At 42.2% G+C, this 14,732-nt stretch overlaps 1 protein-coding gene across 3 annotated transcripts in view; it reads left to right on the forward strand.

Annotated features, from left to right (window-relative positions):
• Positions 1-14,732, forward strand: part of LOC139411510 (tyrosine-protein kinase Fes/Fps-like) — a 43,636-nt gene that overhangs the window by 24,542 nt on the left and 4,362 nt on the right. For all 3 annotated transcript variants that reach the window (XM_071157972.1, XM_071157973.1, XM_071157970.1), the window contains 5 exons: positions 4,411-4,533; positions 6,048-6,243; positions 9,775-9,852; positions 14,249-14,458; positions 14,530-14,652. In XM_071157972.1, coding sequence (XP_071014073.1) covers positions 4,411-4,533; positions 6,048-6,243; positions 9,775-9,852; positions 14,249-14,458; positions 14,530-14,652 — 730 coding nt within the window. The remainder of the gene's footprint in view (positions 1-4,410; positions 4,534-6,047; positions 6,244-9,774; positions 9,853-14,248; positions 14,459-14,529; positions 14,653-14,732) is intronic.

Below are 14,732 nucleotides of genomic sequence, written 5' to 3' on the forward strand. Positions count from 1 at the left end.
TCCATGCTTCACTGTGGGAACCACACATGCGGAGATCATCCGTTCACCCACACGGTGGTTGGAACCAGAAATCTCCAAGAAATTATCTTCTTATTGGTGTTCTTTCGTAAATCAAATCAAATGTATTTATATAGCGCTTCGTACATCAGCTGATATCTCAAAGTGCTGTACAGAAACCCAGCCTAAAACCCCAAACAGCAAGCAATGCAGGTGTAGAAGCACGGTGGCTAGGAAAAACTCCCATGAAAGGCCAAAACCTAGGAAGAAACCTAGAGAGGAACCAGGCTATGTGGGGTGGCCAGTCCTCTTCTGGCTGTGCCGGGTGGAGATTATAACAGAACATGGCCACGATGTTCAAATGTTCATAAATGACCAGCATGGTCCAATAATAATAAGGCAGAACAGTTGAAACTGGAGCAGCAGCACGGCCAGGTGGACTGGGAACAGCAAGGAGTCATCATGTCAGGTAGTCCTGAGGCATGGTCCTAGGGCTCAGGTCCTCCGAGAGAGAGAAAGAAAGAGAATTAGAGAGGGCACACTTAAATTCGCACAGGACACCGAATAGGACAGGAGAAGTACTCCAGATATAACAAACTGACCCTAGCCCCCCGACACATAAACTACTGCAGCATAAATACTGGAGGCTGAGACAGGAGGGGTCAGGAGACACTGTGGCCCCATCCGAGGACACCCCCGGACAGGGCCAAACAGGAAGGATATAACCCCACCCACTTTGCCAAAGCACAGCCCCCACACCACTAGAGGGATATCTTCAACCACCAACTTACCATCCTGAGACAAGGCTGAGTATAGCCCACAAAGATCTCCGCCACGGCACAACCCAAGGGGGGGCGCCAACCCAGACAGGATGATCACATCAGTGACTCAACCCACTCAAGTGACACACCCCTCCTAGGGACATGAGAGAGCCCCAGTAAGCCAGTGCCCCTGTAATTGGGTTAGAGGCAGAGAATCCCAGTGGAAAGAGGGGAACCGGCCAGGCAGAGACAGCAAGGGTTGCTCCAGAGCCTTTCCGTTCACCTTCCCACTCCTGGGCCAGACTACACTCAATCATATGACCCACTGAAGAGATGAGTCTTCAGTAAAGACTTAAAGGTTGAGACCGAGTTTGCGTCTCTGACATGGGTAGGCAGACCTTTCCATAAAAATGGAGCTCTATAGGAGAAAGCCCTGCCTCCAGCTGTTTGCTTAGAAATTCTAGGGACAATTAGGAGACCTGCGTCTTGTGACCGTAGCGTACGTGTAGGTATGTACGGCAGGACCAAATCAGAGAGATGGGTAGGAGCAAGCCCATGTAATGCTTTGTAGGTTAGCAGTAAAACCTTGAAATCAGCCCTTGCTTTGACAGGAAGCCAGTGTAGGGAGGCTAGCACTGGAGTAATATGATCAAAAATGTTGGTTCTAGTCAGGATTCTAGCAGCCGTATTTAGCACTAACTGAAGTTTATTTAGTGCTTTATCCGGGTAGCCGGAAAGTAGAGCATTGCAGTAGTTTAACCTAGAAGTGACAAAAGCATGGATTAATTTTTCTGCATCATTTTTGGACAGAAAGTTTCAGATTTTTGCAATGTTACGTAGATGGAAAAAAGCTGTCCTTGAAATGGTCTTGATATGTTCTTCAAAAGAGAGATCAGGGTCCAGAGTAACGCCAAGGTCCTTCACAGTTTTTTTTATTTGAGACGACTGTACAACCATTAAAATTAATTGTCAGATTCAACAGAAGATCTCTTTGTTTTTTGGGACCTAGAACAAGCATCTCTGTTTTGTCCGAGTTTAAAAGTAGAAAGTTTGCAGCCATCCACTTCCTTATGTCTGAAACACATGCTTCTAGCGTGGGCAATTTTGGGGCTTCACCATGTTTAATTGAAATGTACAGCTGTGTGTCATCCGCATAGCAGTGAAAGTTAACATTATGTTTTCGAATGACATCCCCAAGAGGTAAAATATATAGTGAAAACAATAGTGGTCCTAAAACGGAACCTTGAGGAACACCGAAATTTACAGTTGATTTGTCAGAGGACAAACCATTCACAGAGACAAACTGATATCTTTCCGACAGATAAGATCTAAACCAGGCCAGAACTTGTCCGTGTAGACCAATTTGGGTTTCCAATCTCTCCAAAAGAATGTGGTGATCGATGGTATCAAAAGCAGCACTAAGGTCTAGGAGCACGAGGACAGATGCAGAGCCTCGGTCTGATGCCATTAAAAGGTCATTTACCACCTTCACAAGTGCAGTCTCAGTGCTATGATGGGGTTTAAAACCAGACTGAAGCATTCCGTATACATTGTTTGTCTTCAGGAAGGCAGTGAGTTGCTGCGCAACAGCCTTTTCTATACATTTTGAGAGGAATGGAAGATTCGATATAGGCCGATTAGTTTTTTATATTTTCTGGGTCAAGGTTTGGCTTTTTCAAGAGAGGCTTTATTACTGCCACTTTTAGTGAGTTTGGTACACATCCGGTGGATAGAGAGCCATTTATTATGTTCAACATAGGAGGGCCAAGCACAGGAAGCAGCTCTTTCAGTAGTTTAGTTGGAATAGGGTCCAGTATGCAGCTTGAAGGTTTAGAGGCCATGATTATTTTCATCATTGTGTCAAGAGATATAGTACTAAAACACTTGAGCGTTTCTCTTGATCCTAGGTCCTGGCAGAGTTGTGCAGACTCAGGACAACTGAGCTTTGAAGGAATACGCAGATTTAAACAGGAGTCCGTAATTTGCTTTCTAATAATCATGATATTTTCCTCAAAGAAGTTCATGAATTTATCACTGCTAAAGTGAAAGCCATCCTCTCTTGGGGAATGCTGCTTTTTATTTAGCTTTGCGACAGTATCAAAATGGAATTTCGGATTGTTCTTATTTTCCTCAATTAAGTTAGAAAAATAGGATGATCGAGCAGCAGTAAGGGCTCTTCGGTACTGTCTTTCCAAGCTAGTCGGAAGACTTCCAGTTTGGTGTGGCGCCATTTCCGTTCCAATTTTCTGGAAGCTTGCTTCAGAGCTCAGGTATTTTCTGTGTACCAGGGAGCTAGTTTCTTATGAGAAATGTTTTTCGTTTTTAGGGGTGCAACTGCATCTAGGGTATTGCGCAAGGTTAAATTGAGTTCCTCAGTTAGGTGGTTAACTGATTTTTGTCCTCTGGCGTCCTTGGGTAGACAGAGGGAATCTGGAAGGACGTCAAGGAATCTTTGTGTTGTCTGTGAATTTATTGCACGACTTTTGATGTTCCTTGGTTGGGGTCTGAGCAGATTATTTGTTGCAATTGCAAACGTAATAAAATGGTGGTCCGATAGTCCAGGATTATAAGGAAAAACATTAAGATCCACAATATTTATTCCATGGGACAAAACTAGGTCCAGAGTATGACTGTGACAGTGAGTGGGTCCTGACTAGAAGCTCAAAAGACGAAAACGTCTTTTTTTTTTTTGTCAATTGAAATTTGCTATCGTAAATGTTAGCAACACCTCCGCCTTTGCGGGATGCACGGGGGATATGGTCACTAGTGTAGCCAGGAGGTGAGGCCTCATTTAACACAGTAAATTCATCAGGCTTAAGCCATGTTTATATAGTGGTTTCTTTTCAGCAATTTGACCATGAAGGCCTTATACAGAATACCACATACCTTGTCATAACACAACTGGTTAGCTCAAATGCATTAAGAAGGAAATAAATTCGACACAAATTAACTTTTAAGAAGGAACACCTTCTTGGCTCAAATGCAATAAGGAAAGAAATTCCATAAATTAACTTTTAACAAGGGACAACTGTTAACTAAAATGCATTCCAGGTGATTACCTCATGAAGCTGGTTGAGATAATGGCAAGAGTGTGCAATGCTGTCATCAAGGAAATGGGTGGCTACTTTGAAGAATCTCAAATATAAAATATATTTTGATTTGTTTAACACTTTATTTTGGTTACTACATGATTCCATATGTGTTATTTCCTAGTTTTGATTTCTTCACTATTATTCTACAATGTAGATTTATTTTATTTTTTTAAAGACCTGTAATGAGTAGGTGTGTCAACTTTTGACGTGTACTATATATATATATATATATACTACTGTTCAAAAGTTTGGTGTCATTTAGAAATGCCCTTGTTTTGAAAGAAAAGCACATTTTTGTCCATTAAAATAGCATCAAATTGATCAGAAATACAGTGTAGACATTGTTAATGTTGTAAGTAACTATTGTAGCTGGAAACGGCAGATTTTTATGGAATATCTGTATAGGCATACAGAGACCACTCCTGTGTTCCAATGCCACGTTGTGTTAGCTAATCCAAGTTTATCATTTTAAAAGGCACGCACACACACAACCTCAACACCAACAACACATTTCACCCCTTCGTCCCCCTTCTCTCCCCATGTCTCTACCCCTCTACCAGGTTGACTGCAGTGGAAGAGGAACTGCTGTCTCTAGCTGGTAATGTGGTTTCCCAACAGGCCTCAGTCAACCAGCTGGAGTTGGAGCTAGAGGCAGAGGAAGAGTGCATCAAACGGGGTCAGAGGTGAGGCGATATCCACATGTACTGGAAGGTCCAACTTTACATGGGCAAGCATACTTTTGTCCTATATCTGCCTAATCACTTAGGCAGATATAGTGTCATTAGATAGTACTTACAGCTGTTATACCTGATAACATGGCCATTTATCCTGGGTAAACAGAATATAATTACATTTTTATGGTCTGAACCAGGATAAAGTTGGCTCTGGCAGTACCAAACCACCGTCTTCACCAACACTGACTGGGGAAAAAAAAGAGTAATGCATTTTGCCATTGATCTGCGTCATATTTTTGAGGTGTGTTGGTGTATCTCCTCTCAATGGTGGTGTTCCATCTGCAGGCAGTCTCCTATCAGAGTAGTTTAGGCTGCTCTCCTCTCTGCTAAGGCTGGCTAAGCTTGCTGCTCTCTGGGGGACAGACTCACTATGCCTTATGAATATAACATGGTGATATGAGGAGACTTTTCAAGCTTCTCTCATTTGTCTTGGTTTAGATGCCTGTCCGCTGTTATTAGACGTTACTAATAAGCTCTTAGTGCATAGATGGAGCAGCTGTGTTGACTGACACTAGCCTAATGTTCACTGGTGCCGAGGGAAACATGCCTCTCCTTAAGGAGTCATGGGTTTGATGAAACACTTTGGAAATCAACAGAGACAGACGGGAGCGACTGAATGCTTTCTTGATTAGTAAAGTACTCTTTTACCCAAGTGGTGATGTTAGTTAATGTAGCAGTGCAATATTTGAAAAGTAAGTAAGTAAGTAAGTATTTTGTCCACAAATATACCGACATTTCTATTATATGTAAAAAGATGATGATTAGTGAATGCCATAATGTAGTTATTTTGTTAGGTACTCCCTATTAGCTGAAATATATATTTTTATGAAGCCATTTTCGCTGTCGCGCTAGCTGTTCGGTTTGAACAGATTCACAATTCATGGGAATTTGTCACACTATGAAGACGTCTCCCTGTAAGGCACGTGTTGCATGGCAATCTCCCTGCACTTGCCTGGGCTGGTCTGTTCCCGCCATGGCTAAAGCCAGTGTGAGAAACGTGCTAACAAACATTTGTGCTATGAACTAAATAAATATGCACTCTGACCCAGAAAACCTCTTCACTAGATTCATGATAGTGTTGTTAGACAAAGCAAGGAAAGTGAGCTTCAAAACTTGATGTAGTTTTATTGGAATTTGCAGCTGTTGTTAAGTAATACATCTGCTACCTTCTGACATGACTTACTGCATTTTTAACCATACTTCTCCCGTATAGAATATCTCATTTCAACTATACTGTTGGTGAGTGCCCTGCGGAAGCAATATGGCTAAGGTGTAGGAGATGGGCCAGTTGACCAGTATTCTTGTGTAAAGCCATCGGGCATGTCAGTTATGCTTTAAATATATTGACCGTGAGGCAAAAGTCAATGGAATTGTTGCTATATGTTGAAATGGAAACACATGGTTCCACAGTATCATCACAATGATTTAATTGATGAGCTGACAGGCTGCTCCTCTCTCTGCAGGGTTTACCAGTTCAGTAAGAGGCATGCACTGGAGGAGAGCAGACAGCAGGTGATGCTGTCCCTGGGAGCTAGAACCAGGCTGGAGGCACAGAGGTTGCTGCTGAAGGGGAAGCTGGAATGGCTGGGATCCAGTGAACCCCCACCTGCCCTGGGGCTGGAAGAGGATCGTATCTCCCTCTCCTCTATCACCTCTAGTGTAGGTCTCCTCTCTCCCTCTCTCTCTCAAACACACACACACACATCCTCTGCATATCTGATCCCTGCCACTCATCTGAAAGAGATACCATGCTTCCTGTGGTTGAGATGATCTCTGTCCCTTGCGTCTGTTTCATTGTCTTGTCTCGTATGGGACCCTGACCTGTGATTGCACTCATTGTGTATGATGTTGTAAAACATGTTGTTATTGACTCTTGTTTGTTTCTAGTTCTCCATTGTGTGTTCTGAGTTCAGGTTCTTCTCATTCATTATCATATGTGATTGTTGTGTACTTTACTTTGTTAGCTTGGTAGTTTGCTGCTTTATAAGTTCTACAAATACATCATCACTAAAACACTAATGTACTGTGGGCTTGTGAAAATTACTGAGCTATATATAAAAGCTTTTGAAATACCATTGTTTTGAAAATGAAAGAAATTAAACAAAAGGTTAATTGGTTTTTTGTCCACTCTATACTCACACAGTAGTACCAGATGACTAAAGTGAATTGCATCAATGTTCCCACGCAGGTTGTGTTGAAACTCTGGTGTTATGGGCATTTGTAAAATGCCACCATGTAAAAAGTCACACGAGCACTAAAATGTGACTCATTGGAGCGCATCAAATTTGCTGTCAAATGAAAGCTGAGTCTATTTTTACAAAGGCATGTATAACGTGTTTAACCATTTTCCATCCTAAATATTAGGAATAAGCAAAGGCTGCTAAAGATGGCTAAATAGCCATAATACTGCTAAATGGTTACCTGGACTATCTACATTGGCCCTATCTTGCACTGAACTCTATGCACACTCACAACACTATATACAGTTGAAGTCGGAAGTTTACATACACTTAGGTTGGAGTCATTAAAACTCATTTTTCAATCACTCCACAAATTTCTTGTTAACAAACTATAGTTTTGGCAAGTCGTTTAGGACATCTACTTTGTGCATGACACAAGTAATTTTTCCAACAATTGTTTACAGACAGATTATTTCACTTATAATTCACTGTATCACAATTCCAGTGGGTCACAAGTTCACATATACTAAGTTGACTGTGCATTTAAACAATTTGGAAAATTCCAGAAAATGATGTCATGGCTTTAGAAGCTTCTGATAGGCTAATTGACATACTTTGAATCAATTGGAGGTGTACCTGTGGATATATTTCAAGGCCTACCTTCCAACTCAGTGCCTCTTTGCTTGACATCATGTGAAAATCAAAAGAAATCAGCCAAGACCTCAGAAGAAAAATGGTGGACCTCCACAAGTCTGGTTCATCCTTGGGAGCAATTTCCAAAGGCCTGAAAGTACCACGTTCATCTGTACAAACAATAGTACGCAAGTATAAACACCATGGGACCACGCAGCTGTCATACCGCTCAGGAAGGAGACGCAAACGTACTTTGGTGCAAATAGTGCATATCAATCTCAGAACAACAGCAAATGACCTTGTGAAGATCCTGGAGGAAACAGGCACAAAAGTATCTATATCCACAGTAAAACGAGTCCTATATCGACATATCCTGAAAGGCCGCTCGGCAAGGAAAAAAACACTGCTCCAAAACTGCCATTAAAAAGCCAGACTGCACATGGGGACAAAGATTGTACTTTTTGTAGAAATGTCCTCTGATCTGATGAAACAAAAATAGAACTGTTTGGCCATAATGACCATCATTATGTTTGGAGGAAAAAGGGGGAGGCTTGCAAGCCAAAGAACACCATCCCAACTATGAAGCACAGAGGTGGCAGCATCATGTTGTGGGGGTGCTTTGCTGCAAGAGGGACTGGTGCACTTCACAAAATAGATGGCATCATGAGGAAAGAAAATGATGTGGATATATTGAAGCAACATCTCAAGACATCAGTCAGGAAGTAAAGCTTGGTCGCAAATGTGTCTTCTAAATGGACAATGACCCCAAGCATACTTCCAAAGTTGTGTCAAAATGGCTTAAGGACAACAAAGTCAAGGTACTGGTGTGACCATAACAAAGCCCTGACCTCAATCCTATAGAAAATGTGTGGGCAGAACTGAAAAAGCGTGTGCAAGCAAGGAGGCCTACAAACCTGACTCAATTACACCAGCTCTGTCATTACGAATGGGCCAAAATCCACCCAACTTATTGTGGGAAGCTTGTGGAAGGCTACCCGAAACGTTTGACCCAAGTTAAACCATTTAAAGGCAATGCTACCAAATACTAATTGAGTGTATGTAAACTTCTGACCCACTGGGAATGTGTTGAAAGAAATAAAAGCTGAAATAAATAATTCTCTCTACTATTATTCTGACATTTCACATTCTTAAAATAAAGTGCTGATCTTATTAACTGACCTAAGACAGTGAATTTTTACTAGGATTAAATGTCAGGAATTGTGAAAAACTGAGTTGAAATATATTTGGCTAAACTGTATGTAAACTTCCGACTTCAACTGTATACACACTATGTATAGACTCACCCACAAACATTACACTGACAGTCTCACTCAAACCTGACACACATTCACATACACTACATACATACGCGCACACACACACACCGACGGCATACACACATCATTTCACAATCATCATATGCTGCTACTGTTTTTAATTTTACTGTTATTATTATCTATTCTGATGCCTATTCACTTTACCCTGCCTTCATGTACACATCTACCTCAAATACCTTGTACCCCTGCTCAGTGACATGGTAGTGGTACTCCTTTTTATACAGCTTCATTCTTGTGTTACTATTTGTATGTTTTCTTATTTTCTTATTTTTAACTGTGCATTGTTGGGAAGAGCTCCTGAGATAGTTTCACGGTAAAGTCTACACGTGACAAATACAAGTTGGTTTGATTGAGTACAGTAAAGCAAAGTAGAGTATAGGTCAGTACGGTACTGTACAGTAGAGTTTAGTACAGTACAGTAGAGCACAGTATAATTTACTGTATAGTACTATACTGCACTGTACTGAACTATACTCTGCTGTACTGTACTGTACTCTGTGCTAAACTGTGATGTACAAGCTTGTGAAACATAGACCTCTATGATTGGTACAGATTTGGTGCGGTCCGGACCAACCAAATTCCATCTTGTTTTGCGGCGGCGCTCATTAGAACAGCCAGTATGTAGAATATAACCCAAACATGCAAAGGAGGATATAAAATCATCTGAACTACAGACGGACTCAACCAGTCTGTTCTGTACTGAGGACAACCTATACTCGTGTCTTGTTCAGACACAACCATCTTTATTGAAACAGAGGCATGATTGAGGATCTTGGTGCTTTGCATACGTTGCTGTCTGTCATGGTGTTGACACCCATTTTCATAGCGCTGTTTTATCCAGATCCACCCTAAAGCAAACAAGTATTTTCTTTGACATTCTCTACTCATCATGTTTGTACTTTTTTGTGACATTCTCTCATCTGTGGATTATGTTGTGTTTCTGAGTGCTGTTACATGTTGTTATTATAAACACAGGTACTGGTGGTGATGAGCATTCCTAAAAGAGAGGTTGATGATGGTTGTGCTCTGTGTTGTTTCAGGAGAGGGACGGCCTCAGAAACCTCAGTGTGGACGGCATCATTAGCCACCTTAGTGGCCTGTTCAAACCCAAATACACGGTCAGTGATGTAACATACACAGTCAGTGTTCAGAAATAGTCAGCTATGGTCATACATAGTACACAGTTATGGTCATACCAGTGATGCAGCATAGTGTCGTGGTAATTTCCTGTATTACTAAGTGAAAGGAGAGTTTACAAACCACACACAAGTCAGTTATATTTTAAACTTCATCTTTTAATAATATATGAGTTTCACCATAGCCCTGTGACTCTCAGATCAATTCAGTGTCTATAAATGAATTCTCTGAGAGTGTCAACATAATGGCAACTGAGATATTTTATAGAAAGATTCACCCCCTAGTCGACATGACAAACCACAGATCTTAGGAACGGTTCACAAAGAAAGACTTTTACTTGAGAGAAGAGTATCCCATAGCCAGACAGTATTAGCTATAAATTATTGTTCAATTTGCTCTCTAAGACAAGGTTCTACTTCTCATTCTTGGTACTTCCTATTACCAAAACATTACCTCATCCAATGGCATATATCAATTGTCCATTCTAGATACTGGACAAGCTCCCTGAGAGGAGTGAGCCTCTAGGTCATATACTATGAAAGATAAGTTTAAACATCAGAGGGGACATACAATGGTTCCAGACACTGCCATACTCCTCCCCCCAATGGGGAAAGGAGGGAGTGACTGGAGTACAGACATAGTGGAGCCCTTCACATGGTTTTACAGATATATTCATTATGAAGACAATGTTCAAACCTGACTTCTCCCTTTCTGATATTCTGCCTATTACCAGACATGTAAAAGACAAGCCTGACCTCTGCCCTCTCTGGGCCCCAAGTGACTTTTCCCTAGAGAAGAGAGAGGAAAATGCAACTGCCAACAGTATAGTCCAAAAGAAGACATTCTAATGACAAGTATAAAATAAATAAAACATCTTATTTATCTATGTTACCTAACTAATTCTGATTCAGCTACAACAATAGACAATCTGTTATTTTCATACATGGTCAACTATTCATTGTCTGTGAGGCATCATTGTGATCACCCCTGTCACAGGTGGACCTGTTCTGTTTTCACCCACCTGCTGCCTTTGATTTATCTGTCTCTGTCTATTCAAACAACTCAAGTCAGACAGTCAAACAGTTCCCTTGTCAAACAGCAAATGGCTGTGTTTTCTCTGTAAGCCTAACTGTTCAGAGTAGGACTCCAGTTGTGAAACGCCTTGTTTCTCATCTGGCTTTCCTCTTTTTTTATCTATCTTCTCTCTAGAGATGTTTGTTTACAATGTTGTAGTATGCCTTATCTTGTCATCTGAACAGTAGGGTCTTTTTGAATTGGCGCCATGTTGTCTGTAGTAAAAAAAAAAGACTAGGTATCCATTAGTGGTGCAACGGATCACAAAACTCATGGTTCGGTCCGGATCACGGTTTTGAGTCACGGATCTGATCATTTTCCAGATCAGCAAAAAAAAAGGCGGGGACAAATATAACTTTGCTTTCCATTTATTACTTAAAGAACACTTAAAGCAAATAACTTTTCAGTGTTTAAATAAAATATTAAAATAAAATATTGCACAAAAAGTGCAATATGAGGCATGATACTGTCTTCCTTTGAACAATAGTGAATGAAAAACTAGCCTGTGTCCACATCATCAAAAAAAAAGAAAAGAAAAGAAAGCAAAGCAGACCTGAGCTTATAACTTCAAATTATTTTTCAAAAAGATGAGGTTGTCTACATTGTCTGGGGAGAGGATAGACCTTTGCAGTCAATATGTCCCCTGCTGTGGAGAACACCCTCTCGCTAGGAACTGAAGTGCCAGGCACAGCCAGGTAGCATCTTGCCGTCATGACAATGTGAGGGTATTTACACTCACTGATTTTCCACCATGTTAGTGGATCACCATCCACTGGAATGACACTTGCTGCCTTGTAGGATGCCACCTCCTGTTGATGGTGTTGTCAAACGTCTTGCCTGTGTCCTTGCTCGCAAAGGTCTCCCCGAAAAGCTCCTTCATGGCCAAATTATTTTGTGGAGGAGATGCCTCGGAGTCTGCTCCTGTCAGCTCTAGAACTATAATTGTGGCAATAACATTTAATAAAAGTCATTATTATTCCAAATAAAAACTGGATGATTCCAATTCCAAATCTTTGATTTGACTGCAGTATATTTATTATTGAAGTAATTCACTCTTCTTCTTTTTTGTTACCTCTTCAGTGGCCACAATCTCAGTGGTGAGATCACTGTATGTCCTCCGGTGTAGGGCAGGGTCTAGGTGAGACAGGGACTTGAACCTTGGATCCAGTGCAGTAGATCTATGAATGTAGTCCTGTACATTAGGGGGGTATCTGGGGTTCAGGTCCTCTCTAATGGCAGCCTTGACATCTCTAGTGATGGTGCTGTCTTCCTCACTTGGGGCCATGGATTGTAGAATCCTTGTTTTCAGAGGTAGGATCATGGACACAGACGGCCACTTTCAGGTCATCAGATAAGGTGACGATGTCTTTATTTTTTTTCAGGGTCTTGTCCGTCAGTGCAGACTATACAGCTGCCTGCTGCTCAAGATAACGCTCCAACATGTCATAAGTGGAATTCCATCTTGTTGTGACATCGTGTATGAGCTTGTGGGTCGGTAGCTGTAGCATTTGTTGCTTGGTCTTAAGCACATGAGCGGCTGGAAAAAAGAAACCACCTTCCTGATCCTCCCAAGGAGGCGGTCCATCTGGTTCACTGAGATGCTAAATTGATCACATGTGCAAAGCAAGCTATCTGTGGCCCCAGTCCAGCTTCTATCACTGCATTTACTTGGTTTTTGGCATTATCTGTGGTGGTTGGGATATTGCTATTGGGCCTCTCTAGCTTCCACTCTGCTACTGCTCCTAGCAGTACCTGCGCCAGATTTGTGCCTGTGTGACTCTCGCAGAGGGGGCGTGTCTGTAGCACCAGACTTTGCGGCTTCCACCCGCCTGCGGTGTAGTGAGCAGTCAGTCACGTAGCTTTCCGTTGCCCAGGAGGTCCACCCGTCTGTGGTGAAGGCAACAGGGGATGCCTTGGATAATTCATCGACAATTTTGTCATTTTCCTGTTCATAAAGATCTGGCACGATCTTCATACTGAAGTAGGTGCGCGAGGGGATTTCGTAGCTTGGCTCAAGCACTTTCACCATATTGTAACGACCCTGGATTTATAAGCGCGGATATCGACTCTGCGGCTCGAGCATGCTTTTGGGGCACAGTCGATAGAGCGCTGGACTTCGGGCTAGAAGGTCGAGGGTTAGCGACCTGCTCCATTACAATATTTTGAAACCCTTTGTTGTCCACAACTGAGTATGGCCTCAAGTCTAAAGCGATAAACACCCCAATAGATTTGGTGATGGCTTTAGCCCGGTCTGATTCTGCAGTAAAGGGCTGTTTAAATGTTGGCTCCCGTCACTGACACACCAGGGTGATGACGCTTTAAATGTGTGGCCATGCCCGATGTATTTCCATGATCATACGGCTTTCTTGTGGCACAATGCCTACACACCGTAATGGTGTTGTCCACCACCCTTCACAGGGAAACTCCCATACATGAGACGTAAATGAAGCGGGAGGCTTGTCCAGTTCTTCAGCTCTTCCGCTAGCCATGGCTGTCAATCCAAGATTGATTCGTTGGGATTCAACATTTCACGTGAACAGTACACACAACTGCTTTAAAAAAAAATCTGCCTTCAGGCTTTAGAGTAAAATACATATATCTGTCTTGTCTTTATCTTTTCACTGCAACTCTGCATCGATATTTAGGGAATTATTACTTTAAAAAGTAACGGCGGCAGTAAAATTGTATTTCACATTATGATGGTTAAACGTTGCAATTATTCTGCGGTTCACATGCGTGCCGAACCGTGGGGGTGATCCGGATCACGGATCAACTACGGTCCGTTACATCACTAGTATCCATGTGTGTGGTCTGTAGAGATATATTGTATTGTTTTTGAGCAGTGTATTTTGTATCTCCTGATCAATGTAGTTTGTAGCTGTATCTTCCATGTATCTAGTCTCCTTAACAGTGTATTGTAAACCTGTCTATGTATTCTTCTGTGATGTAGTGGTAACAAAGTTGGTGGGTAAACTCTGATCGCGTTTGTGGTGAAAAAAGTAACCCCTCCAATTCTTTCATTTCTGCATTTTTCTGCAAAAGGTGTGTAAACTGTTGGGCAAAAAAAATATGTAAACTGTGTTGACTTGTTTACCCTCCACTACACCACTGAATGTATGTGTGTGTTCCCCTGTGCTGAATCTCATCTAGAGATACAAGTGTGAGACTCATGCATCTCAAACCGCACTAATCTCCCATTGAAATCAATTTATGGCTTATGAATGAGTCTCACAGTGGGCGCTCCATGCCCAGGTCCCTCCTTACCTGGCCCCTCATTGACCTTGCTGTGTGAACCCCCTCCAGGTGCCTCCTGCCCTGTCCCCAGTCCCAGAGGTAGAGCGCCCCCTGGAGCAGCAGAACTGGTACCACGGAGTCATCCCCAGGCTGGAAGTCCAGGAGCTGCTGAGGTGTGATGGAGACTTCCTGGTCAGACAGAGTCAGGGCAAACAGGAGTATGTCCTCTCTGTCCACTGGGCTGGCTCTTGCAGGCACTTCCTTATCCAGAGCACAGACGTGAGTGAGTGTGTATTTACAATATGATCATGTCTGTACAGTTTGTATGGTTATAAAGTGTGTGTGTTTAGAATATGTACCGCCTGGATGGAGAGGGATTCCACACCGTTCCCATGCTGATGAACCACCTGGTCTCGTCACACCAACACGTCACCAAGAGATCTGACATTGTCCTGAAGAGACCTGTCCTAAAGGTAAAGCTCTCTCTCTCTCTCTCTCTCTCTCACTCACTCACTCACTCACTCACTCACTCACTCACTGGTCAACTGTAATA

The sequence above is a fragment of the Oncorhynchus clarkii genome, chromosome 6 (assembly GCF_045791955.1).
Source record: "Oncorhynchus clarkii lewisi isolate Uvic-CL-2024 chromosome 6, UVic_Ocla_1.0, whole genome shotgun sequence".
NCBI lineage: Eukaryota > Metazoa > Chordata > Actinopteri > Salmoniformes > Salmonidae > Oncorhynchus > Oncorhynchus clarkii.